Source organism: Ursus americanus, chromosome 15 (genome assembly GCF_024610735.1).
Source record: "Ursus americanus isolate L20-20 chromosome 15, mUrsAme1.1.p, whole genome shotgun sequence".
Lineage (NCBI taxonomy): Eukaryota > Metazoa > Chordata > Mammalia > Carnivora > Ursidae > Ursus > Ursus americanus.
Window position 1 is genome coordinate 24,269,210 of NC_142141.1, and position 26,364 is coordinate 24,295,573.

General features: G+C 51.4%; 2 protein-coding genes across 9 annotated transcripts in view; one reads left to right on the forward strand and one right to left on the reverse strand.

Annotated features, from left to right (window-relative positions):
* The first annotated feature begins 10,938 nt into the window (after nt 1-10,938).
* CD74 (CD74 molecule) lies at nt 10,939-19,602 on the forward strand. 2 transcript variants are annotated; one of them, XM_045815321.2, is made up of 9 exons: nt 10,939-11,207; nt 14,829-15,001; nt 15,208-15,287; nt 15,822-15,884; nt 16,562-16,657; nt 16,945-17,029; nt 18,033-18,224; nt 18,691-18,753; nt 19,012-19,602. In XM_045815321.2, the coding sequence occupies exons 1-9, from the start codon at nt 11,131-11,133 to the stop codon at nt 19,020-19,022; spliced, it is 840 nt and encodes a 279-aa protein (XP_045671277.2). In that variant the 5' UTR covers nt 10,939-11,130; the 3' UTR covers nt 19,023-19,602. The 2 variants fall into 2 exon arrangements, with proteins under 2 accessions (XP_045671277.2, XP_087723982.1); XM_087867856.1 differs by lacking the exon at nt 18,033-18,224 and having other exon boundaries at nt 10,942-11,207.
* A 949-nt stretch (nt 19,603-20,551) lies between these two features.
* TCOF1 (treacle ribosome biogenesis factor 1) overlaps nt 20,552-26,364 on the reverse strand; it is a 38,048-nt gene continuing 32,235 nt past the window's right edge. For 3 of the 7 annotated variants that reach the window (XM_087867855.1, XM_045815292.2, XM_045815291.2), the window contains 5 exons: nt 25,796-25,976; nt 23,420-23,968; nt 22,583-22,680; nt 21,796-21,839; nt 20,553-21,161 (listed from right to left, as the gene is read on the reverse strand). In XM_087867855.1, coding sequence (XP_087723981.1) covers nt 21,813-21,839; nt 22,583-22,680; nt 23,420-23,968; nt 25,796-25,976 — 855 coding nt within the window. In that variant the 3' untranslated portion in view covers nt 20,553-21,161; nt 21,796-21,812. Of the gene's footprint in view, nt 21,162-21,795; nt 21,840-22,582; nt 22,681-23,419; nt 23,969-25,795; nt 25,977-26,364 lie in introns of all 7 variants that reach the window. The other 4 variants (XM_045815297.2, XM_045815294.2, XM_045815293.2 and 1 more) reach the window with 2 other exon arrangements.

The following is a 26,364-nucleotide window of genomic DNA, read 5'->3' on the forward strand; positions in this document are numbered from 1 at the left end:
AAATCAGATCCTTTCCTTGCTCAGTTGTCCCTTCAATAAGATGGGAAGAAACAGAATAGCTGGTCTCCTTTTCCCAGAAGCATTGTACTATATTCAGGGCCTTTTGTTACAAAGTGCTTTCCATCCAGGCTCTCCTTAGACCTTCACAGCAGTCCCACGAGGCAGTGGGGATTATCAGTCCCTATTGTACAGATTCTTAACGAAGCAGCCCGAGCCATTCTGTTAAAACACAATCAGATAACAGCACTCCTCTGCTCAAAAGCTTCCCATGGCTCCTGATTTCACTCAGAGTAAAAGCCAAAGTCATGAACATAGCCACAGGGTCTGGCTGCATACGTCACTGACCTCATGTCCATTCACTCTATAGCTCAGTGGCTCCACTCCAGCCACACTAGCCTCCTTGCTCTTCCTCAACCATGCCAAGCACATCCCCACCGGGGGGCCTTTGCTCTGGCTGTTCCTTCTGCCGAGGACACTTCCCCAGACTTGGGCTTGGTAAACCACCTCACCTCCTTCAGACCTGTCCTCAAATCTGGCCTTGCCAGTGAGGACCATCCCAACACCCTATAATGTGCTGCAACCTGCCCCCATCCACCTGCCCCAGCAGTACCTTCCCTCTTTCCCAGCTTGCTCATCTCTAACGGAATCGTTTACTTGTTTGCCTCCCTGTAGAATGTCAGTTCCATAAGGGCAGAGATAGTTCTCTGTTTTGTTCATTGATGTAGCCCAAGTACCCAGGACAGTGCCTGGCACAAAGTAGATGTGCAATACGTAATTGTGGAATGAATGAATGAATGAATGAATGAATGAATGAATGAATGAATGAAGTGAAGTAAGTAACTTGCCTGGGGCGGGTAAAGCAGATGCGAGACTGGAAACCAGACTTGCTGCTTCTCCCACAAAGAGCCCCTTTTCTGGCTCTGCGTTCATGGCCCAAGTGTACGAGGATCCACGGAGGTCCCACCCTGAAAGGATGGCCAGGCCATGTGGGGTGTGGACAGGGCTGGACATGCACAGCCTGCCTGCCACCTGGGGCGGCTCTTCCCTCTCAGGGACTTAGGAACTAAGGAGAACAGGATGGGCTTGAGGTCCTGGGAGACCCCACCTCCTGGCTCACCCAAAGTGAACTGGCAGGAACTCACACCTCTGGAGCCTGGAGGACCCAGAGCAAAGGAGGGTAGGCGTTTCAACTGACCAGCTCGACGGGTACAGTATGAGACTCCCAGGAGGGTCCCTGGTGGGAGGATACACATGCTCGAACAAACACGCTCGCTGCTCCCTTCTGTTGAGCAGCTCCGAATCTCTACACAGGCAGGGTTCCTGATTCAGAGTTAGCCAGTTTGCAGGAAAAATCATAATGAGCTACCCCAGCTTCATTGCGCACTTAGCCTCTATGTCAGGCCTGTGTGTGTGCACTCATTCAGTTCTCCCAGCGACCCAGTAAGACAGGTTCTATCGTATGCCTGCTTTATAGATGAGGAAACGGAGGCAAAGGGGAGTTAAATGATCCGCTTAAAATCACACATCTAGTAAGTGGTAGAGCTGGAATTCTTTCCTATCAAAAAACAAAGCAAAACAAAACAACTTTTGGTAGTTACTGAGAAAGTCCTACACAGATTACAACACACAGTATGTGCCTGTGCTGTGAAAGAGCCCTCTGTCCCCTCAAGCATCAGTGTAAGAGTGATGGGAATGTAGTGTCTTAGGAGCCAGCACAGTTCCTGCATAGAATTTGTATACAATTGCCTTTTTTCCAGCCATTTATTATGATGAATTTCAAACATACAGAAAAGCGATCATTCCTATACCCACCATCTATAGCCAACTCTTGTTAATTTTATCTATTGTCTATCTGTATCTTTTTTCTGAACCATTTGAAAATAAGTAGGAAACATCATGTCATGTCACCTCCAAGTATTTCATTCAGCCTTCAGCCTCTAAAAAAGAAATACTCACTTAATAGCCAAAAATTCCATTATCACACCTAAGAAAAATAATAATTCCCAAATGTCCTCTAATATTCTATCCAGATTCACATTTCCTTAATTTCTCAAAAATTATCTTTTGTAGCTTTTTTTTTTTTTTTTAAACCAGAATCTTGTCAAGATTTGCAAACTGCAGGGACGCCTGGGTGGCTCAGTCAGTTAAGCGTCTGCCTTTGGCTCAGGTCATGATCCCAGGGTCCTGGGATTGAGTCCCACATCGGGCTCCTTTTTTTTTTTTTTTTTAAAGATTTTATTTATTTATTTGACAGAGAGAGAAACCGCCAGCGAGAGAGGGAACACAAGCAGGGAGAGTGGGAGAGGAAGAAGCAGGCTCCCAGCGGAGGAGCCTGATGTGGGACTCGATCCCAGAATGCCGGGACCATGCCCTGAGCTGAAGGCAGACGCTTAACGACTGAGCCACCCAGGCGCCCCCCACATTGGGCTCCTTGCTCAGTGGCAAGCCTGCTTCTCCCTCTGCCTGCCACTCCCCCTGCTTGTGCTCTCTCTCTCGCTCTGTCTCTGACAAATAAATTAAATCTTTTTAAAAAGATTCACACATTGCATCTGGTTATTACATTTGTTTAATCTTGTTTTTAAGACGTTATTTTTTTGTAATCTCTACACCAAACATGGCACTCGAACTCATAACTCTGAGATCAAGAGTCGTACTTTCCACTGATTGAGCCAGCAAGGTGCCCCTACATTTCTTTCTTTCTTTTCTTTTTTTAAGATTATTTATTTATTTGAGAGAGAGCAGAATAAGCAAGAACATGAGTAGGGGGAAAGAGGTAGAGGGAGATGCAGACCGCCCCCCCCCTCGCTGAGCAGGGGGCCCGATGTGAGGCTCGATCCCAGGACCCTGGGATCATGACCTGAGCGAAGGCAGCTGCTTAACCAACTGAGTCATTCAGGTGCCCCTCCCCTACATTTCTTTAATCTTTTAAAATATAAAACCCTCTCCACACACACATCTTTTTCATGGCATTGACCCTTTGATGGTAACAGCCACGGTCTTGCCGATTGTCCCTGGATTTGTTTCCTCATGGTGTCATTTAACTTGTTCTTCTACTCCTCTAATTACTGTAAACTGGAACTTAGGTCTAAAGGTAGATTCAGGTTAATGATTTTTTAGAAAAGATATTTCATGGCATAATGTCAGTTTGTCCCACTGTTGGTGATGCTAAAAGTTTGATCACTTGGTAGTGACAGCAATAAAGTGCCTTTCCCTCTTTGCCACCAACAGGAACTTTTGGGATGATACTGCAGCGTGTGGATAACCTGTCGCCCTCCATTCATCTCATGGTTTTGGCATCCATTGGTGGCCCTTGCCTGAACCAGCTATTATACTGGGGTTATATAAAGGCGATTTTCTTTCTGTCTTTTACGTTAGTTTTCCTGCATTCTTCTGTTTTTTTTTTTTTTCTTTATCAAGTGGGATTGAACAATAGTTTCTTCCAAGGAGGCAAGGTAAATTATTCTAATTGATTTTGGAATTGTCCCATATCTGGCTGGCAGGTGCCCATTCAAGTTGGATCCTGGATCCTTCTTTTTTAAAGGAGCCCCATTTAAAAGATTTTATTTATTTAGAGAGAGAGCATGAGCATCAGGGGGCAGTAGGGGGGGGAAAGAGAGAATCTCAAGCAGATTCTGCACTGAACGTGGAACTGACTCAGGGCTTGATCTTTTTTTTTTTTTTTTTAAGATTTTATTTATTTATTTGACAGAGATAGAGACAGCCAGCGAGAGAGGGAACACAAGCAGGGGGAGTGGGAGAGGAAGAAGCAGGCTCCCAGCGGAGGAGCCTGATGTGGGTCTTGATCCCAGAACGCCGGGATCGCGCCCTGAGCCAAAGGCAGATGCTTAACTACTGAGCCACCTAGGCATCCCAGGGCTTGATCTTATGACCCTGAGATCATGACCTGAGCTGAAATCAAGAGTCAGACTCTCAACTGACTGAGCCACCCAGTCACCCCAGATCCTGGATCCTTCTGACAAATCCCAGTAGTCTGAGCATTTCCTTGCTTTCTGGAAAAAAAAAAAAAGATGTCTCCAACACACCTATCTGTATTTTCTTTTCCTCTGCCCTGTGATCCAGCTTATTGGAACTTGGATGTAAATACAGGAAGTCTGACCCAGAGCTCTTTTGTTTAACTTCAGGGGCCAGTCTCAGCTCTGTGTGACATTGGGCCAGTTCCTTTCCCCTTTCTGAGCCAGACTTTCTCCATCTGAATAATGGGAGAGCTGAATTCTGCCTTAACCCTGTATCCCCCTAAGGATGTGTCACATACCAAGCCTTCCTACTTTCTATCACTTTGTCTCCTTCCCCATGGAAGGAGAGGGGTGGCACAGAACTCCTACACTGGACAGTGGGGCCTATGTGACAACTGGGACCTTTTACCTTTTTAGAAAAGATGGAGGGAGCCAACCCTGGGGAAACTCAGTCTTAGGGTCCAAGTTCCTGGCTGGAATTGGTCTACAGCCTCCTCTGGGCAAGGCCAGGTTGATCTTTGGGGTCATCCTCAGCCTTGACCTAAAGTTGCTTCACAAGGGAAAGGGTTTGGGCTACCATTTTGTTTTCACAATCAGCCTAGAATCAATTGACTTTGATGCATTTTTTTCTTTATTTTTAAATTTAGTTTTACTTTGTAGCCAAGTTACAAATTTACATATTTAAAGAATCAAATACTTCTATAAGGCTTGCTGTGAAAATAGCATTTCCTCACCTTCCTCTTTATACTATTTCAAACTTTTTTTAGCCGATTCTTTTGGTATTTATCTCTGTACCTCTGAATAGCTTCTGGTATTACTTCCTGGTTTTTTAATTTTAAACATTATCTGGTTGGTTTTTCACAGTGGAAGATGAAGATTTAGCCCTCTTTCCTCCTCTGTCCCTCTATGTTACTCTTTCTGTCCTCTCAAACTCCCTTATGCCTCTACATTTCTTTAATCTTTTAAAATATAAAACCCTCTCCACACACACATCTTTTTCATGGCATTGATCCTTTGATGGTAACAGTCACTGTCTTGCAAACTGTCCTTGGATTTGTTTGTTTCCTCATGGTGTCATTTAACTTGTTCTTCTACCCCTCTAATTACTGTAATATTGTATGTTTGGTTATGTATGATCAGCATTCAATGTTCACCATATTATGACAGTGTGTACACCATTCAATTTGAGCTACACAGTATACTAGGATTATTATACATTTCCTAAATAACTTTTGTTTTCCCAAGACTTAATAGTTGTCTTGGTTTTTCATTTATTTAATTTTCTTTCTTTTTTTTTAAATTAAGTTTTTTATTTTAGTTCCAGTATAGTTAACATACAGTGTTATATTAATTCCAGTGGTACAATAGAGTGATTCAACAATTCTGTATATTACTCAGGGCTCATCATGGCAAGTGTACTCTTTAGTCCCCATTACCTTTCACCCATCCCCCACCCACCTCCCCTCTAGTAACCATCAGTTTGTTCTCTGTAGTTAAGAGTCTGTTTCTTGGTTTGTCTCTCTCTCTTTTTTCTTTTCCTTTGCTGATTTTCTTTTGTTTCTTAAATTCTACATAAGAGTGAAATCATATATTTGTCTTTCTCTGACTTAGTTGCTTAGTATTATACTCTCTAGCTTCATTCATGTTGTTGCAAATGGCAAGACTTCGATTATTATGGCTAAATAATATTCAGTTGTGTTCCTTTCCATCTTATCCATCATCTTTTGATGGACACTGGGGCTGCTTCAATAGCTTGGATATTGTAAATAATGGAGCAATAAACATAGGGAAGCGTGTATCCCTTTGAGTTCGTGTTTTTGCATTTTGGGGGTAAATACCTAGTAGTGTGATTGCTGGATTGTAGGGCAGTTCCATTTTTAGCTTTTTGAGGAACCTCCATACAGTCTTCCAGAATGGCTGTACAGTTCACATTTCCACCAACAGTGCATGAGTGTCCCTTTATTTGCTTAATTTTTTATGAAATTATCATAATTTAACCTCATACTCTCCAACAATTATCTAAATTGCCTCTCGGTACCTCCAGGCCTATCAGATATCTATCAAGTTTGTCATGTTGAGGAGATGTCTTTCAGAGCTCCTGGGCCTGATCCAATGTAGATGTTTGGTTTACTCCTAGAATTTCTGTGTGCCACCCTCCTGGGGATCCCAATTCCCTCTCACAAATTGAATTTCAGTTTCCTGTGTCCCAGGGCTTCTCTTATTTTTAGTGAACTTCATTTTGATAGAGCATAACTTCCTGAAGCTTTCTGAGAAAGGAAGAATTTTGAGATGTTGAATGAGAATATCTTAACGACACCCACTATTTGATAATTTGGCTTAGTAAAGACTCTAGGGTGGAAATCATTTTCCCATAGACTTTTGAGGGCATTGCTCCAATCTTCGGGTTTCCAGGGTTGCTGTTAAGAAGTCCAAAGTCATTGTGATTCCTGGGTTTTTGTATATGTTGTTGTTGGTTTTTTTTTTCCCCTTTTTGAAATTTGGAATTTGTGGAATCTTTTCTTTGTCTTTATTTTTCTGAAAACTCAACCATGATGTCCATTGGTTTGAAACTATTTTATGCCTTTTCCTTGGTACTCACTGGGCCCTTTTAATTTGGAAATGTATGCCCTTGAGTTCTGGAAATGGTACTGAGCTATTTCACTGATGATTTCTTCCTCCAGATTTTCTCTGTTCTCTATTTCTTAAGCTCTGATATTTGGCTGTTGGGCTTCCCAGATTGGTTTTAATTCTCTTTTCTTTCTTTCTTTTTTTTTTTTTAAAGATTTTATTTATTTATTTGACAGAGAGACAGCCAGCGAGAGAGGGAACACAAGCAGGGGGAGTGGGAGAGGAAGAAGCAGGCTCCCAGCGGAGGAGCCTAATGTGGGACTCGATCCCATAACGCCGGGATCACGCCCTGAGCCGAAGGTAGACGCTTAACAACTGCGCCACCCGGGCGCCCCTAATTCTCTTTTCTTTCTGATTTTTCTTTTTATCCTTGTGGGAAATTTATCTTTCTGAGACACTAAAAAAACTTTATTTTCTATCTACCAGTTGTTTAATATCTGCCTTGTACTTTTAATCTTCAATAGCTGTGTTTTTCTTCTAATAGTACCTATATCTTTATAGCATCCTATTCTTGTTTCATGGGTACAGTATCATCTTTTATGTCCCTAAGGCTATTCATGGCCATTTGTTTTCCTCCATGGTGCTTTTTTGGGGTTTGGTTATTTGTTCATTCTCTTTTATGTTGGAGGCTTTCTTCAGATGTTCCATGATCCTTGATTGTCTAAACAACCAAATGGAAGCTGTGATCCATGAGTAGGGCTTATCTGCTGAGGGCTTCCCTGTAGCATTATCTGTTGATTGGGGAATCCCCAGTGTCAGAATATTCAGATCATTCCTCCTGGTACGGTCATGTTCCCCAAAGAAGGATCTTTCCATGTATTACCTGAGGGAGAGGCCTGCCTTCTAGTATTCTGGGAACTCTCAGCTTTAGTGCTGGGCCATGCCCTTTACTATGCCTGGGGATAAACTTCTAGCCTTCTCTCAGAGAGGGTAAGGGTACTCGGGGAGGGAGAGGAAGTGGGTATCCAGCTGTTTCATAAAAAGACTTAAACCAATCCTCTTCTTAACCCCACATTTACTCCCACCCAGTCGCCTAATATCCCAATTCCCGAGCCTGTTCTGCCATGTAAATAGGTAGCTTCTCAGCTTTTCTAGCCGCAGGGTTAGGATTCAGATTTCTGGGGTCTGCTACAAGATATACCACTGGTCCATATGCTCCCCAGCTTCCAAAATTCTGCTGCTGCTTTCTCTTCTGTCCTCTTTGTCCTATAGTTTACATAAAAAAAAAAAAAGAGTCATTTGAGAGAGGAAGCAAAGCTGGTATGTGTGTTCTAGCCATCCTTACCAAGAAATCTTTTTTTAAAATGGAGCTATAATTCACATACCACAATATTCAAGCTTTTAAAATTGTACAACTCAGTGGTTTTCCATATATCCACAAAGTTGTGTAACCCTCAACACTATCTAATTCCAGAATATTTTCATCACCCCAAAAGGAAACCCTGTACCCGTTAGCAATCATCCTCTATACCCCGTCCTCTGCCCCCTCCCCACCCCCAGCCTCTGGCAGCCACTAATCTACTTGCTGTCTCTACGGATTTGCCTATTCCAGACATTTCACAGAAATAGAAGCATACAATATGTAGCCTTTTATGTCTGGCTTATTTCATGTAGCATAATGTTTTCCAAATTCAAACATTTCGTGGCATGAATCAGTACTTCATTGTTTCTTAAAAACAACAGTTCTGTTGAGATTTTAACTCCTCTTTATGGCTAAATAATATTCTATTGTATGGATATGCCACATTTTATTCACTCACTCATCAGTTGATGGCTATTTGGGTTGTTTTCATTTTTGGGGTGCTAGGAATAATGGCACTCTGAATATTTGTGTACAAGTTTTGTGTGGGGGTATGCTTTCATTTCTCTTATGCAGATGTCTAGGAGCAGAATTACTGGGTCACATGATAACTCTGTGTTCAATTTTTTGAGGAATTACCACATTGTTTTTCAAAGTAGCTGTACCATTTTATTTTTTTAAAGTAAGCTCTCTCCCCAAGGTGGTGCTGGAACTCACGACCCTAAGATCAAGCGTCGCATGCTCTACCGGCCGAGCCAGCCAGGCGGTCCAGCTGCACCATTTCACATTCCCACCGGCGGGAATGAGAGAATGACAGTTTTACTTTTTCCACGTCTTGGCAATATTGCTATTGTCTGTCTTTCTGATGAGAGCCCTCAGAGTGGGCGTGAGTGGCGCCTCGTTGTGTCTTTGATGTGCGTTGCCCTAAAGACTCGTGATGCGGAGCGCCTTTTCATGTGCGTATTGACCATTTGCCCAACTTTGGAGAAAAATCTACTGAAATCCTATGCCCATTTGGAATCAGGTTGTCTTGTGACTACTGAGTTCTAATACCTCTTTATATATTCTGGACATTAGATCCTTATTAGATATATCATTTGTAAATATTTTCTCCTATTTTATGGGCTGACCTCACTTTCTTAATAGTGACCTTTGAAGTACACACACTATTTTTCTTTGTCACTTGTTTTTTAAGAAATGTCTTTCAAAAGTCTTATTTTAAAAATAGCTTTATCGAGGTATAATTGACGCATAATAAACTTTACGTATTTAAAGTGCACAATTTGGCAAACTTTGACGTATGCATACATCATGAAAATAGCTCTACAATCAAGGTAATGCCCCCACAGTTTCTTTGTGCCCCTTTGTCATCCTTCCTTTTTGTCCCTTCCTGCACTGCCCTCCACCCCCAACTACTCATCTCTTTTCTATCACTGTAACTTAGTTTGCATTTCCTAGAATTTTATCTAAACGGAATCATACAGTATATATTCTTTTGTTCTGGCTTCTTTCATTTAGCATAATTATTTTGAGATTCATCCAGGTGGTATGAGTATCAATAGTTCATTCCTTTTTATTCCATTGTATGGATGAACCACAGTTTGTTTTTCTAGTCACCTGTTGATGGACATTTGGGTCGTTTCCAGTTGGGGGCTGTTATGAATATTTGTGCTCAAGTTTGTACGGATACATTATCTCATTTGTCTTGATTATCCAGAAAATATCTGGTAAATATTTGAGTAACAGTTTCATTTCTTGAGCATCTCCTAAATGCCTATTTAGGACCTGTGCTAAATGCTTATTTAATCTTATATCTCTGCAAGTTTAGTATTATTGTCCTTCCTTTCCCAAGGAGAAAACCAATTCAGAAAGGTCCAGGGGCTGGCCCAGGCCATGGGGCTAGGTAGGGGCTTTCTGACTTGGGATTTGAACTCAGGTCTGGTGCATCGAAGGGCGTGTCTGCTTTTTTCCCTCCCCTCAAAATACATATACTATTTCCCTTGATTCTTGACATCTAAGACTCATTGAATCTTCAAACCACAAAGCTTTTATTTATTTTTTTAAGATTTTATTTATTCATTCATGAGAGACAGCGAGAGAGAGGCAGAGGCAGAGGGAGAAGCAGACTCCCCTTGGAGCAGGGAGCCCGGTGTAGGACTCAGTCCCAGGACCCTGAGATCACTACCTGAAGGCAGATGCCCAACCGACTGAGCCACCTAGGTGCCCAGACCACAAAGTTTTTAAATTAAAAATTTCTAAAATTACAAAAAAAAAAATAATGTAAATTTTGAAATACACAAAAGACATAAAGATTGATAAAACGAATATGGTAGGTAAGCCACAAGATAGTGAGAAATAAAGCCTTGCCAACATAGTTAAATCTCCCTTGGGTTACCCTTACCAGGCCCTCCGCAGAGGTCCCCACTGTCCTGAATTTGAACCACATGGTTTGGACATCAGCATGCCCAGGAGCAGAGTGGTTAAAACCACGGAGTCCCCACTTCTGGGATGCATGATCCCGAGCAAGCGCAGAGCCTCTCAAAGCCTCAGTGTCCCTACCTATAAATGGACATAATGAAATAAAACAGTACTCAAAGGGTCACTTTAAAGATTCAATGAAACAAAGCATGTAAAACAATTAGCATGGTGCCTGGCACAGAGGAAAGCTTAGTAAGTGGCAGCAAATGTTAGTACCAGAGCCTTAGAACTCTGGACTCAGGTTCATAAAATGGTCAAGTTAGAAGGGAGCCATGGGGAACACTGAGCCCATCACTCCCCCCCCCCACCTTCTGCACCCACTCACCAGTGGGGGAGCAGGGAAGACAAAGACATTTTCTGTTTCAAAGTGATTTCCCATCTAGGGAGTGAATGTTTGCCTGTTTCTCGAAATATCCAAAGTGCCTTATGAATCCAAAGGTCTGCCCGGAAACAAGTGATGAGGGCCCTGAGCAGCCAATGAAAGTATGCCGGCCTTTCTACCTGTCTGGGGAGCCCCCGCCTCCCCATCCTGCCCAAGTGGGGTTATTTCCAGCTTTGTGATTTTCACTTCCAGTTTTACCAGGTGGGCGGAGTGGCCTCCGGTGGACAAATCAGATTCCTCCTCAGCTCCAACTTCAGAGGTAAACCAGGGGTGCAGGGTCCCAGACACCCAGGTGGCGGCGGCGGCAGCAGCAGCAGCAGCAGCAACAGCAGCAGCAGAAAGTGTGGGGAAGACCGGAGGCCAGAACCATGGAAGACCAGCGCGACCTTATCTCCAACCATGAGCAGCTGCCCATGCTGGGCCAGCGCCCTGGTGCTCCAGAGAGGTATGTGTGAGCTGCAGAGGGAGCGCACAAATCCTGGACCACACAGACGTGCCCGGGTGCCGCGGGAGGAGCACTGGGCAGGGAGCCACAGGACAGATGGATTCAGGCCCTGACCCTGGGGGATTTTGAGCAAGTCTCTGGCCTGCTCTGGGCTTCTCCCGCCAGTAAAATGAGGGAGCTTCTCTATGGCAGGAGTTTTAAATTTCTTTGCATGATACACTTCTTTTCTCAAAATCACAAGAGAGCTCCGGATTCTCCCCCTAGACATTCACACTCTATCAGGGACTTCACAGACCCCCTGAAGCTGGACCGCGAATCCTGGGTTACAAAGCTTGGACTAGATTTGGAAAATGTTATAGATCCTAGATGGAGAAGCAGAGTTTCTCAGAGAGGATGGTAGCAGCTGCTCTTCACAGTGGAGTTTCTCCCTCGTCCCCATGGATAGGTGTATGCGTTTGTACCGGGGAGCGTGGTCACAGGTGTTTGTAGAGTGGATGGACACGTCCGCCATTGCGGGAGGGATTGAGAGATGACGGGAGGAGTCAGAAAAAGGCAAACGGGGGCTCTAGCTAAATTTTTAGAAGGGACTGAAGGTTGACGTGGGTCATGCCCTGCCTCTGTCCCTCTCCCTTGCTGCAAGGGGCCAGTGCAGCCATCCAGAGGACCCTGGGACCCCTTTCCCAGCCCCAGGATTGTCTCATCCAGGTGTTTCCCTGAGAAAGAGAGAAAGAAAGAAAGAAAGAAAGAAAGAAAGAAAGAAAGAAAGAAAGGGGGTTAGAATGCAGCTACCCCATGGCCCCTCTCTCCCCAATCTTCAAAAAGTAATTTGTAAATTGGGGTAATCGGCTGGCTCAGTCAGTAGAGCATGGGACTCTTGATCTCAGGGTTGTGGGTTTGAGCCCCATGTTGGACGTAGAGAAGACTTAAAAATCTTTGAAAAAAAAAAGTAATTTGCAAATTATAGGGACTCAGAGCTATGATGTCAGCTGTTGCCAGGCAGAGAGGAGTTTGGGAGAGACGCTCAGAGACGTCATGAGGAACTGCATTCTGGGGGACAGGTGTGACCAGATAGAGACCATTAGAACATTCCAGTGAAAATCCCAAGGAATCCCAGGCCTAGGAGGGCTGACTCTCCTGTGAGGGCTAGATTCTGGTCTAGGTTCTGCTGCCGTCACATGTGACTTGGACAAATGGCTACTTCTCTCTGGGTCTCAGTAATAATAAAAACAATGATGACACTAGTCATGATAATAGCTCCCTTTCACTGACTACCTGTCACCAGTCCTCAGCCAGGGTTAGTAATTCTATGATTAGTTATGTGCTAGACCCAACCCTAACTCTCACAGTAACCCTGTAAGTCCGGCACTTTTATTATCCCCATAAGAGAAAATTGAGGCTTTGTTAGTTAGCAGCTTACCGAAGTTATCATAGCTAGTGAGTATTGGAGTCAGAATTTGAATCCAGGACTAGCCTGATTTCGAAGTGTGAACTCACTCTACCACTGGCCCCCTTCTAGAGTCAGGGTTTGCGGAGAGGGGAGGGAGGGTCACCCCGTGAATCGCAGACCTCGTGCAAGTTCAGTGTACAGAGAGGGTGCCCCCTCCTCAAATCCTTGCCTGGCTCTCCGTTTAGTTCACTGACTGCTTCTGAAACTGGCCCTGGCCCTGTGCGCAGTCCATTCCAGCCTTGAGCCTGTTCCTCAGACCCCTTTGTGAACACTCTGCCTCACAACATTTGTATCACGCTTCCTGCTAATTCTGGTTGGCTCCTGACTTCAGCCAATTATTATTATTATTATTTATTCAAGAAGGAGGCAGTGGAAAGGAGGAAATGAAGAGAGTGGTGGCAAGATTTGGCAGTCATCCAGAACCAGGGGACCTGCATTCAAGAGGCAGAAAGAGGAAGGAAGCCAGACGCTAAAGTTAACTATTATCCCCTGAGAACAGTACTCAGTGCTGTGTACCTAGGTATGGGGCCAAGAGCTTTACTCTCTTGATCTTAACAACCCTTTGAGTAGCTGTTCCTACCTCAGGTTACTCAGAGGGGTTGACTTGCCGCTGCTCCCTGAACTAAGGGGGTGGCAGAGCCAGGATCCACTTCAGGTCTCATCTCCACTACGACTGTAGATTCTTGGGCTTTATGAGAAACTGAGGTTCAGAGAAGGTATAGTGGAAGGTAGAACTGGGACGAGGTGGGTGTGGGGTTGCAGAAGGGGTGAGCAGTGTAGATAACGAGCTGGAGAGCTTGAACCCAGGCATGACCCAGGCTGGGGTGGACATTCACAGAAGCCGGGCCACCCCTGTTCCAGGAGAAGGCCAAGAAGTGGTACTTGTTTTCCCCTCCTGTCTGGTCTCCTCCTTTTCCCCACGCAGGATTTTTGCTTTCTCCTAACAGAACAACAATCTTTTGTGCTGGACCTTGGCCCAGAACATGTAGAGGACTGGCAAGCAGAGAGCCAATGAGAATGAGCTATGTGTGTGATGTCATGAGTTACTAGGCAGAAGGGTCTCCTGGAGTTTCCTAAACTGTGGTTTGGTTCCTGGAGTAAGCAGGGTGCAGTCTCATGCTGACAGTTTCCAGTGGGGTTCTGGTAGTCCCACCCCTGGGGTGAGGTGGGAGAAAACAGGCCAGGAACTCTCAGGGTCCTGGGGCAGGATCCTTATATTCCCTAAGCTGTGACACGTTCATGTGCTTCCAAAACTGTATCCAAGGCCAACAGCTCCAAGGACTGAGGTCTGACCACCCCTCCCTGTGCAGCCAACTCATTGAAAGAATGTGAGACATTCTCCCAGTCGCACAGGCTCAGGCACCACACTCCTACTGAAATCCCCCAGGTGAATAGCACCATCTGAAATACTTCTGTAGTCACAGTCAGATCTTACCTCAAAGAAGAAAACCACCAAATCCTAGAATTGCTGAGGTGAGAGGCACCCACATGACAGGCCCAGAGAATGGCAGAGACTTGCTCAAAGACACAGAGAGTGTGGAGTGAGGATGTGTCCCCAGAGGGGGTGGTGCCTGACTCTGCTTGTCTGACATTTTCCACTGCCCCCAGCCTGCTCCTGAAATGTCAAGGCCTCACTTCTCGTTTTCAGGTGGGCCACACGCACTGCCGTCCAGGGCCCACTTCCTTCCCTTTTCTCTGATTTCACTGAAGGGGTTGGGTAGGTCGGGGGGTGAAAACCCCCTTCCCTTTGAGAGCAAGGGGAGGGGGCTGTGAGATCCTCGGGAGACCCCCTGGCAGAAAGAACTGGGGAGACCCTCCATGTCAAGCCCTTGTTGCACAGGTGGCACCGAGGCCCAGAAAGGACAAGGCACTTGTCCCTGGCTCTTCCCCCCTCATCCTAGGTCCAGGAGCAGCGGTAGGATTTAGGAGGACTAAAGCAGGAGGACTCCTGCTCGGGACGGCTGTAGGAGCAGCAGTGGTTGGAACCGTGGGGCGGGGGGAGGCCTCGAGCTGTGTGTCCACAGGCACTTGCTGTCTGTGCTGTGTGTTTGTAAGGGGTAGCTGAGGTGGGGGAGGGGCTGACGGAAATGGGGGGCATTCCCCCGCTCTCAGTCAGTCCTTGGGGCAGCCGCCTCTGTGGCCCCTCCTCTGACCTATCTCCTTCCCCCCAACAGCAAGTGCAGCCGAGGAGCTCTGTACACAGGCTTTTCTGTCCTGGTGGCTCTGCTCCTGGCCGGCCAGGCCACCACCGCCTACTTCCTGTACCAGCAGCAGGGCCGGCTGGACAAGCTCACGGTCACCTCACAGAACCTGCAGCTGGAGAGCCTGCGCATGAAGCTTCCCAAGCGTGCGTGCCCCACCTCCCTCCTGACGTCCCCCACCCGCCATCCTTCCCTCGAGACCCCATTCCTGCACCCAGCTGGGCCCCGTCTTCTTCCTTGGGTCTGGAATTCCAGCCCCTCCTCGCTGGGTTTGAGATCTTGGGCCCCAGTCTGCGTACTCTCTTCCCTGGGCACTGGGGCCACCCTCATACTGTCCCTCCTGTTCCCACAGCTTCCAAGCCTTTGAACAAGATGAGGGTCGCCACCCCCATGCTGATGCAGGCGCTGCCCATGTCAGGCCTGCTCCAGGGGGTAAGGACAACCCCAGGGCGTGGGCCGGGGGGGGCCTGGGTGGAGGGCAGGGGCCGAGGGCCAGGGGAGGACAGCTGAGCCAGGAAAAGCCCAGCTGGGGAGCGTGGGGGAGCTCCTGGGGGAGGAGAGGCCTGCCTTAGGAAGAAGAGGGTTCCCGGGCTGGGGGAGGAGCGAGCCTCTCGGGGCCGACCCTGGGCCGTTTACAAAATGCTTCAGGTTTCCCAGAGCACATCACGGCCCCTCCCTTCTCAAAGCCCTGATGTCCTATAGGGGTAACGTTTCTGTCATAAAACAGTCCGCTGCCCACGAAGCCCTGGGCAGGGAAGCTTATGCGGCTTTGACCACTGAGGACGTTGGCACAGTAAAGGGACGTGCCTGAGCTCCCCTTGGGCTCCTACTCCGAGGGGCCGAGGCAGGCCTGTTCCTGTGGAGCACCTGGAAGCCCGGACTCTTACCCAGACCCGGAGCTGCTGGCTCTGTCCCAGGGCCCCTCCTCTGTGGGTACTGGTAACCCCCGTTTCTTTCCTTCCACAGCCCGTGCAGAACGCCACCAAGTATGGCAACATGACACAGGACCACGTGATGCACATGCTTCTGGTGAGTGGGACCCCACGAGTGGCCCTGCCTGCCCACCCAGGGTTCCTGCGACAGCGTGCGCCAAGGCCTGCACCTTTCCGGGCTCACCGGATTAGCCAAGGAACGCCGGCGTGCCCCTTACCTGTCCGATGCCGTCTAGTCCTGCCCGCCGCTTTTTTGAGTGTCTGAGGTGGAGCATGAGGCCCAAAGCCCAGAAGTGACTTGCTCAAGATGCCCGTTTTTCCTCCCCAAGTTTCTGCTGCATGTCTACTCCGCAGCCGGCACCGTGCACTGGGCTCCCATTGGGAAGCAATCAGACTCTGCTTCCAACCGCACAGGGGTCCCAGGCTAACAGGGGAGATAGACAAGGGACCAGGGGATAAGGGACATGCAGAGGAAAGCAGCAGGGGACCCAACTGAGTGGGGGGATGGGAGGGGGTGGTGAGGAGGGGAGACCTGGAGGATGAGTAGGAGTCTGCAAGTAGAAGACGGTGGGTTACGGGTAGAACCAGGCCTGGAACCTGGGTCGCCGAGCTCCCAGCCCTGGGACCCTATAGCCGTGCCGCTGGAAGGCCCTCGCTGCCTCCCCGTCCTTGGCTCCATTACGGCAGAGATCCAGGGGAACGCGGGTGGCACATTCCACCGTGCCTGCCAGAGAGCTCTTTTTAGACCTTCCTTCCTGCCTTGCTCCCCCACAGGAAGCTGACCCCCTGAAGGTGTACCCGAAGCTGAAGGGGAGCTTCCCAGAGAACCTGAAACACCTGAAGAGAACCATGGAGACCCTGGATTGGAAGGTCGGCAGCTTTCCCGCACGCTCCCTCTCCTCTGACACCTCGCACAGGGCTGGGAGGAGTGTAAGGGGTGGGCCGGGGAAGCCGGGCTCGGAAGCGAGACACAGCGCGCCAACAGAGCCGCAGACGTGAAGGCGGAACCGCCTCGACCAGACCCTACAGGTCTCTAAGAGGGAACCTGGCTGCCGCTGGACTCTGGGGTGTTGGGTCCCTGTCGGACCCTCCACGTCTGTGCCCAGGGGCGAAGTCAGACAGGGTCGGAGCCTGACCGCTTGCCTCTATCCCGTTAGGTCTTCGAGAACTGGATGTATCAGTGGCTCCTGTTTGAAATGAGCAAGAACTCCCTGGAGGATAAGCCTGAGGTTCCACTAAAAGGTATGGGGAGTCTTGGGATGCCAGGGCTTCTGGAAGCTCCCTCGGGCTCTCTGGGAGCTGCAGAAGTTAGGACCTAGAGCCCTCCCAGATCCCAGCACTGGGACTCTCCCAGTCTCTCTCGACTCTCACTCCTGTCTCTCCTGTCTGTTCCTTCTGGGCTTGGCGGCTCCTCCTCAGACTCCCTTTAGAGGCTGCCCTCCCTCGCAGAGGGTCGCACTGCACACGTGGGCCTGGAGCAAAACGGCCTGACACATCCCAGGAGTCATCACAGTGACCTTCTCCACGCAACCCCGCGCAGGTTTTAGTGAGGGGGCCGGGCAGGGCTCGCGACCCCAGCTGCAGAGGGCCCCCCGAGCTCGCACAGCCAGTACATGCCAGATGAGAGGACTTTGGGGTTCTTGCGTCTTGGGGACATGTACGCTAGGATTTTCTGCCTGAGAGCCTCAGAGTGCCCTGTCTTCATCCTGGCGCTCATCCGTCATGCAGCTCGGGCAGGGGTCTTCCCTCTGGGCTTCGGTTTGGGACGTGGAAGATCAATGGCCCACCCCACCCGAGGCCTCCGGTTTTCTAAACGTAGATTTGTAAAAGCCACCTGCGACGCCATCGTGACCAACTCCCAGCGGTTGTCTGTATCCCTCTACAACATGCTCGAAGCCCCATTTGTACTTGGATAACTCCAGTAACAGAGGCTCAGACTTCCCAAGATGCCCATTGCTTTTCCCTAGAAATAAGAATCACAGGCACAATTCTACACTTTAATAGGCACGGAGTGTCAGAAGAAACCATCAAGCTCTGGGAGAAGTTAGTGTGGCCATGCACTTCCTCTTCGATCTCACAGCTTTTTGGTCCAGGCCTTAGTTTCCCCATCTGTGCCAGGGATAGTGAGCACAGCCACGGGGCCGAAGGCATCAGGCCCCAGCCGTGGTATGCGGATCTCTGGTTCTGCGGAGCTTCCGGCGCAGGGTCTGCTCACTCACTGTCTTCACCATGCCTGTCGCTTCAGTACTGACCAAGTGCCAGGAGGAGGTCAGCCGCGTCCCCGCCGTCCACCCTGGCACGTTCAGGCCCCAGTGCGACGAGAACGGCGACTATAAGCCGCTGCAGTGCTTTGGGAGCACTGGCTACTGCTGGTGCGTCTTCCCCAACGGCACCGAGGTCCCCCACACCAGGAGCCGCGGGCACCACAACTGCAGTGGTAAGCACTGCCTACGCGGCCAGGGAGCGCCGAAGGAGCAGGACTGCGGAGGCCCTCCCGGCACACATGGGGCCGGGCCACTCGGCTCCGAGGGGGCAGCCACTCAGCCGCCCTTGTCCATGCATGTCCTCCACCACCTGTGCACTCATCAGTTTGTCCCTCGGTCCTTTCTCTCCTTACATCCACTCACCTCCTCACTCACCTGTCCTTCGTCCTTCCTCTGTGACGCTCGCGCAGCCGGGCGCCACCCGCGGGACAGCAGGGTCTCCTACAGGCCCTCCGCTCTCGCACAGCACTCCTCCCTCGGCCTGCCCCGAGCACGCCTTGTCGCTGCCATCCAACAAGCGTCCTGCTCCCGCGGGCACGAGGCTGGAGGCCAGGCTGGCGAGAATGACCCCGGCTCCTTGCCTGTGGGTGTGGGCGGCTGGACTGCCAAGTGACACATGGCCTTGCTGCTCCCTTGCAGAGCCGCTGGACCTGGAAGACCTGTCATCCGGACTGGGCATGACCAAGCCGGACCTGGGCCAAGGTAAGGGCCCCTGCAGGGGTCATCGGGCCCCAGCAGCTTATCCCCCGAGGGGCCGAATCCCTCATGGACAGAGGGCTGGCGTAGCGTGACCCTGGGCCGTCCTCCAACGTCCCTAGAACATCCATTTCACACCTGAGGACCACGACTAGGGGCTGTGGGGGTGGGGAGTCCTCAACTGCTCTAAGATCCCAGGATGCTGGGAAGGGGCAGGGACAACAGATGACCCCAACCCTAACCTGCTGCTTCTCTTCTCCGTAGCGGGCATTTGAGAAGAGCAGATGCAGACGCCGGCACGCAGCCCGCCCCGCATGGCCACTGCCTCCTTGCTCCCCTCTACCCCCAACCCTAGCCCCCCATCTCCTTCCCTTTTACACTGCTCCCCCACTGTCTCCCACTCTGCGCCTCCTTCCACGACACCCTGGCACCTGGCTCTCCACCATCCTTAGACCCAAGTCACATCAGAGTGGTGCAGATTTAACGACGCAGGAGGGCCCTGCTGCCCCACGCCCCATCCATCTGAGGAACGAATGGCCCAAGGAGGAAGCCCAGGAGCTCGGCTGATCCCCATTTCAGCCTCCAACATGGAGCCCCAAGATCCAGGCCCACAGATGAGATGGAAGGTGCAGGGAGAGGGGACAGTGCTGCCCCACCCCCAACACGTTAGCTGTTCCTGCCCTTTGGGCCTTGCCTTTCTAGCCTATTTAGCTCCCCTCTCCAGCAGCACCCACCCAGGACCAGCCTCTCCACAATGCCCTCACTTATGCCAAACCCCCTCCCCTCTGTGCAGCCAAGCTTGTCACTGGCCCTCAGGGCCGCTGCTCTGTGAGAATAAAAGGTAGTAATAGAACACATCTGGCTCCTGACTGTTGTTGGGATCTGGCTCGTGGACCCCAAGGAGTGACCGAGACCTTGAATCCAGCAGTCTGGGTGGGAGGGCACAGCCCAGGGAGCCCAACCCGATGCCGTGGGGCCCGGCTGCGCTGTGGGGAGGCACTCTTTGGACACAGCCATGCTTGGTTCCCATGGTAACGCACAGGCATACTCTACTTCCCAAAAGAAATAAACAACTATGGGCAAGAGCCTCAGTGTAAGTTCCTCTTGATTCAACTTCCACTTTCCCAGATGCCCGTTATTTCTATACTAAGAACAGCGGGAGTGTGAGGACAGGCGGCAGTGGCACAAGGCCCCAGTGTCGGGACTACCAGGAAGGGGGCACTACCAGGAAGGCCCTACGTAGACCGGACCTGTTCCAGGAGGGGAGAGAAGCCAATATGGGGCAGGGCCCTGAGTGCAGGGTGCAGCCAGATGCCAACCTGAGTCTCCAAGACCCCCAGCCCAGCACGCTCCTTTTCCACCCGGCCTCTTACTCTCACTAGCAGAAGGCTCGAGGCCTTAGCGAGAAAGCTCCACGTCCTCTAGCGCTCACGCTGCTCTGGGCAACGGCGCTGCCGCCCTCACCGCGTCCTGGAGCTACGTCCCCCTGACTTATCTCTGGAGTTTACACGTTTGTTGCCTTCATCGTCCGAGAACCTACACTGCCCGGCCACGAGGCGCCTCCGTCCTAACTGGTACTCCCGCTCCCGCTCTGCCCGCGGTACCCAGTCTCTACCAGGTTCCTCGACAGGGCCTGCCTCCGGCTCACACCCTAACTTCAAACGGTGGCTCGGACAGTCATCCCCCACCACCCCTCTTCCATTTCCTGCCTCTGGATATTTCCCTGGCCCTCCCTAACAAACCACCTGTGACGATGCACGAGGTCCCCCCCGAGCGGAGATGCCATCTCCTCCAGGAAGCCTTCCCCACGCTGACTCAGCACCTGCGGCACCTTCGCAGAGTCTCGTTCTCTGGCAACCTGTCCGTTCCACTCACCACAGCGTTGCAGAGCCTTGATGTGTCGTCAAGAACAAATGCTGAGTGGTGGTCTGCTCACCTCCAGGTGTCAGCCAGACTCTCCCCTCCCAGAATAAGTCAACTGCAAAATGTTTGTCCTGGATGTGCTGGGAACTCGCACCTTTCCTTCAAGCCTTTTATTTTCTGAAGTTGTTACAAAAAACCACAAACAAAACAGGGAAAAACTGACAGAGGACAAAGCCTCAGCATCAGCCAGAGACCAGAGATGTGGAAGGAGCTGCAGGCTGGGCCTTGCTAGGTCTGCAGGGCCAAGAGGTGGAAAGTCCTGAGGCCTCTGGGCACGTCGGGTTTGAAGGGGGAGGGGCAAGTCACTTAAAAAAATATATATATACTGTACACATCTCTATGAAGCATTCTGTGTCAGGACAGAAGTCAGACGCGGAGTCGGTGAGTACCAGTCACTGGAGCCGGATGCTTTTCCTCCTCCTCCTCGGACCAGCCTCTCTGCAGGGCTCACTAGCTCAGCCAGCACGGGCACTGCGGCTGGCTGGCTTCTTCTGCAGAGGGAGGGAAGTTAAAGGTTCAATTCCAACCCATGGTGGGCAGAGGCATGGGGCTGGTCACCACTTGGCTAAGAAATCCCTGGGTGAAGGAAACACATCCAGGGGAGGAGCACGGGCCACCACGGACACGTGAGCACGGACGGGTCCCAGGAACGGGGCTGAGCGTCTCAGCACTCCACTGGATCCTCGCCGCCAGCCAGGCAGGCTCTGTGCCCCCCAACTCCAGGAGGCTGGTGGCTGCTGGGGCCCCATCAGCCCCTGCACCACCACCCGGACAGCACAGCTCCATCGGAACGGCTTATCCTGCGGAAACCATCTTCCTCCCCACGAGGAACGCCCTCAAATACAGAATCACAAGGAAGAGAAAGCGGACAGTGGTGGGGAGAGACCGAGCTGTACTTGACCTCGAGCCTCATCCTCCTCTACAAAGAGGCACTGTTCTGGATCCTTCTAATTCTGCAGCTCTGACTTCTGGCATCGCCTCACTGGCCCCACTGACCTTGAACCACTTTCTCCAGCCCCCGCTCCTTCCCGCTGCCTGGCCCCCGCGACGAGGACAGATGCTAGTTACCCTCCCACCCTCACCAGAGAGGGGAGGTCAGTGGGATCCCCGGGCCAGGCATCATACCTGTCGCCGTGTGCCCCTCAGACAGTCTGCTCTGCTGTCTTCTTCTGTGAGGAGAGAAGTACGAGGCCCCTGTAACTGAAGCAGCCCTGCCGCCCATGCTGCCCGCGCCCCACACCCAGGAGCGATGTGACGGTTCTCTACCGACGACTCGCAGCTCGCCCAGAACAGATATTGGGTATAAAGGGATCCCCAAGGGCAGGGATGGGACCCCCATTTGTCCAGGAAGGAGCCCAAGACACGGAAGCCAACAGATGCTCAGCTTTTCTGAACACAGCTGAGGCCCCGCTGGCCACGTGAGAACTGCACCACGTAAGGTGTGGAGGCCCCCCTATTCCGGTGATCAGCCTTTGGAAGCCATAAAGCGGAGGGGTGTGTTTCTGTGGTGGGGATACCCCGCCAGCTGGGGTACACACATCCCAGGGAATGTCTCCTCTCACCTTAGCCTGCCTGGCTGGCCTCCCTGCCCCCCACCTTGGGGCTCTCCTTTCTTCACCCATCCCAAGAACATCCTTCCACCTCACAGATAAAGACAGGGTCACTCCCGTGGCTTCTACACACACAGACCATGTCCTCCCCGCAGGTGGTACCTGCCTTCCACCCATCTTCTCCAGTGTGTCACAGTTCACAAGCCCCCAACCCCTGGACCCTGAGAATGGATAGGGGGCAGGGACCAGGTCTGGCCCGCCCCACCAGGACGCTGACACACACAGGACGGAGCTCATCACATTCACCCTGGGGACTGCGTCTGGGTTCTTCTGGCTGGAGACCCCTCAGGAACTCACGCTACCTTTTTCTTTTTTTTCTTCTGGAATGGTGAGTCAGGGTCTTTGGTTGAGGCCTTTTTTACTTTCTTCTTCTTTTCCTTTTTTTCTTTGTCTTTTTTCTCTAAGGAAAGAACGTAAACCCCCTAAGTAACAGAAGCATGGTGGGGTTGGTGTTAATGTCAAGAGACAGGGCTCGTCTCGAGGGATCCTAGAACCACTCCTCCCAATGCCAGGTCCCCAGTTCTCTCCACTCTGTGGGGACCCATCAAAACACAGGCCCCAGGCCTCTGTGACCACCTGCCCTGGTCTGAGAGCCCATGGGGCTTGCCTCATGATTTCTGCCCCATCCACAGGCGACCTGGACTACTACTATTTTTAACTCACTGTTTAAAACTTACACACATTTTACAAAGTTACATTCTACCTGTGAACAGGACTATCGCCTAAGGTATAGACAGGGCTGGAAGAAAGGAGGTTCAGGGCTTGTGGAGTCTAGTGCAGAGCTCAGGAAGGGCCAGCTACCGTGAGCTCCGAGGGGAACCTGCTATCTAGGGGCCCGGGCCGCAGAAGCAGGAGGCTGAAGTGCGCGTGAAACTGGCCGCCCGCTGTGGGCGAGCTCCAGTGGCCTGCGTGTAGGCCGCACCCTGCAGCCCCATGTCCCCATGTCCCCAGCAGGTCAGCCCAGGAGCTCTGGGATCCAGCTCTGGCTCCGCCACCACCATGCCCCCGCCCCAGACAAACCAGCTCGTAGTCTTTCCCTTCTATGCCCACTGAGCGTCCCCCTGCCCATGGCGTGCTGACCGGGGCTCTCGGCCTGCGCCCAGAAGCCTGCTCCAGGCTGCGGCTGGCCGGCCACTTACTCTTGTCGGATTTCTTCTTCTCCTTCTTGCTCTTTGGGTTGCCTTGGTCTCCGCCCTCAACCTTCAGTGTCCCTGGCTCCCTTTCAGGCTTTTCCTTGGCCCCTCGGGAGCCAGGAGACTCTTTCTCCTTCTTCTCCTTGATGTTACCACTTGCTCCGTCTCTCTTGGCTTTGGCCTTGGGAGTCCCGAGGGCCTTTTCTGGCGAGCCACCACCCTCCCCGCCTCCCCCGGCCACCAGCTGCTTCTTCTTCTTGCTCTTGGGGGCTCTGGCGGCCGTCTGGTCCCCCGACAGCTTCCGCTTGCGGCCCAGCCGGCCCTTCCTGCCGCTCTCCTTGGCGGCGTCCGTGGCCTTCTTCCTCTCCTGCTCCAGCAGCTCCGTCAGGACCTTCACCACGGAGGCCTGGACCTGCGCCTCGTTCAGGGGCCAGGGCTCGCTCAGGAGGCGCCGGCTGATGTCGTTTTGCAGTGCCAGCATGGAGGCCTGAGGGCTCCCGGCCTCCTTCTTGGCCTTCCGGGGCTTCTGAGGCATGGGATTAGCCTCTCTTCTGCCTGTGGAGAGAGCACATGGGGTCACGCACTGGGGAGAGAAACAGGCTCACCATGTAAGAGCCAAGGGGGGTCTAGGGACACAGCTACCTTCCTCCGACAATGGTACAGACAGGAAAAGGGTGGCCCATTAGTCACTCTGCCCCATCCGGTCTCCTGCCTCAGCTTTCTAGCAGCTTCTAACTTAGCTTTTTCCTTTAACTTAGCTCTTTCATCTCCTTGCACTAAAAACTCAAGTCAGGTTGGAGATGGAAAAGGACTCCAGAATCTTAAGGAAGAGGCGTGAACTCCATCAACAAAACGAAGGTCAGACAGGAGGGAGACGGTGTTGTCCAGTCAGAAGTCCAGAGCTGGGAGGCAAGGGCCTTGAATTCCAGGTTCTCCTACCAACAGCGTGCTGTGGGACCGTGCTCCTCTCACAGCCTCAGTCTCTCCATTTGTTAAAATAAGGGCTTAGATGAATAGTGAGGCCTCTATTCTACGTCACAGACTATGATAAAAGCTGGTCAGGGGACAAGGCAGCCTGGGGGTGACGGGCATGGTGTATACGCACGTGGCAGCTGACTAAGCAGGTCTGCTGCCTGCCAGAGGGACTTCTGGTGCAGCCTTTGTTTAGAATTCTCCACGCCTCTGCTCTCCTTTGATAATTGTGTGCTGACTACACGTGTGAAAAAAAACGTCCACAGCCCCCTCTAAAATGTCTCCCTGTCGCACCCGCCTCTCACAGAGAACACTGGGGAAGAAAGTGAGCAATGACTCTTCTGCTGACCCAGCACCGGCGAGCTGCAGCTAAAGCCAAGGACGGGGTATGGGGGGTGCGGGGGGACATCAGCACTGTCCCGGTGCTGCCCCTAACTTCCCAGGTGACTCAGCAGGTTTCCACTCATTCTGGGCCTCACAGACACAAGATGCCTACACGCTGGCTCCAAAGGCGCCAGTGGCTCGGCCCTGCTCCCCGTCACGGGGCTGGGGTGGGCTAGGAGAGGCGCAGACGGCAGGCGGAGCGGGAGGGGCTCCCAGCATAGACCGAGGCCCAATTCAGCCCTTCGGTGCTTCTTGGCAAGGGCAGGGGTTGCTTGGAGAGGGAAGCTGAGGAGGGCAGCTTGCACTGGCAGCCTCCCTCCACGCAGCCCACTTCTCCGCTCTTGCCTACAAACACCCCAGAACACCAAAGCTGTCTAACGCCCAAAGCTGTCCCAGACGGGCCCAATAGAGACCCCTGTCCCTCAGTGCTGGCAAAGTCAGCGCTGGCTGGCTGATGCCCCAGGCTGGGTGATCTCAGCAATTCCGGTCCGCCCTCCAAACACCACGTGACAGTTTTCTGTGTGTGCCACGCCTGGACACTCACTGGATGGCTCTACCCTGCTCTGTGTTGTTCAGACACAGAGGCCCAGCGTGGCCAGGGTCCGGTCTGAGGCTTTACAACAAGCCAGTCCATCACCGGGGGTCTCTGCCATGTGCTAGAGACTTCTCCGAAAGTGGCTCCTGCCTTCTGGATGAGCTGCCCTGAGCTCCTACCCCCCAGACCACGAGTCTGTTTGTTAGAAAGCAAAGTCAACGGGGATAGTCGGAGGAGAGCCAAGGCCGCTCTGAGGCAGAGACTGCCCTACTAGGCACGCCAGCATCCCACAGAGCTGGATAACCCGACTTCCCGGCCGGCCCAGATCCTAAGAGCCAGACACGTGGGCGTGGGGCACCAGGCCTTGCCTGGAGAGGCCCTGGTGACAGACAGGACGATACTGGTTAGGACTGTGCCTGAGGGAGAGAAAGAAGGGGCCCACTGCCTTGTCCCTCCATGTCCCACTGTGTCTCCTGTGGCCCTTGACTCACTTGTTTTAGGGGATACGGTGCCTGCTACATGTCGGGGCTCCACTTCCTGCTTGCCGTTGGAGGCATCTGTGGTGGCGGAAGTAGAGGAAGCCGAGGGGTTGTGGTCTGGCCTAGGAGTGGCCTTTGAAGCCTGGGAATTGGCCAGAGTCGGCCCAGGGGTCACATAACCTGAGAGGAGAGACTGAAGAAACCCAGTGTGAATGAGGCTAGAACCCTGCCCCACCCTTGAGTGCCGGGCCTGCTGAGGAAGCTATCCCAGGAGCCCCTAAGATGGGGCCAACCCTGCTGGGCCAGGCGGGGAGCACGTCAGCCCTTTCTCTGTACCTTCTGCACTATTTTAATTGATAGAAATTCCCATCAGGCTCATCTAAGAAGACAGTCTCTTAGTACTAACGCGAATGGAAAATCACTAGCGCCTGCCATGTACAGAAGATAACCTTAAAGAAATCCCATCTGTTACAAAATGTCTTTTTTTCTGGGACTCATCTAGAATCAAGGCAAGCCTTCTCTACAGGCTCTAGGAGTCCACTACGTATGGCTTTATGCTGAAACAGAACCTCGGGGGGAGA

Bases quoted from the DNA above. Each gene is read 5' to 3' on its own strand.
- CD74 (XM_045815321.2), top strand. From the start codon at position 11,131: ATGGAAGACCAGCGCGACCTTATCTCCAACCATGAGCAGCTGCCCATG. The intron at 11,208-14,828 runs GTATGTGTGAGC...TCCCCCCAACAG, and splicing joins CGCCCTGGTGCTCCAGAGAG to CAAGTGCAGCCGAGGAGCTC. The intron at 17,030-18,032 runs GTATGGGGAGTC...CTGTCGCTTCAG, and splicing joins GCCTGAGGTTCCACTAAAAG to TACTGACCAAGTGCCAGGAG.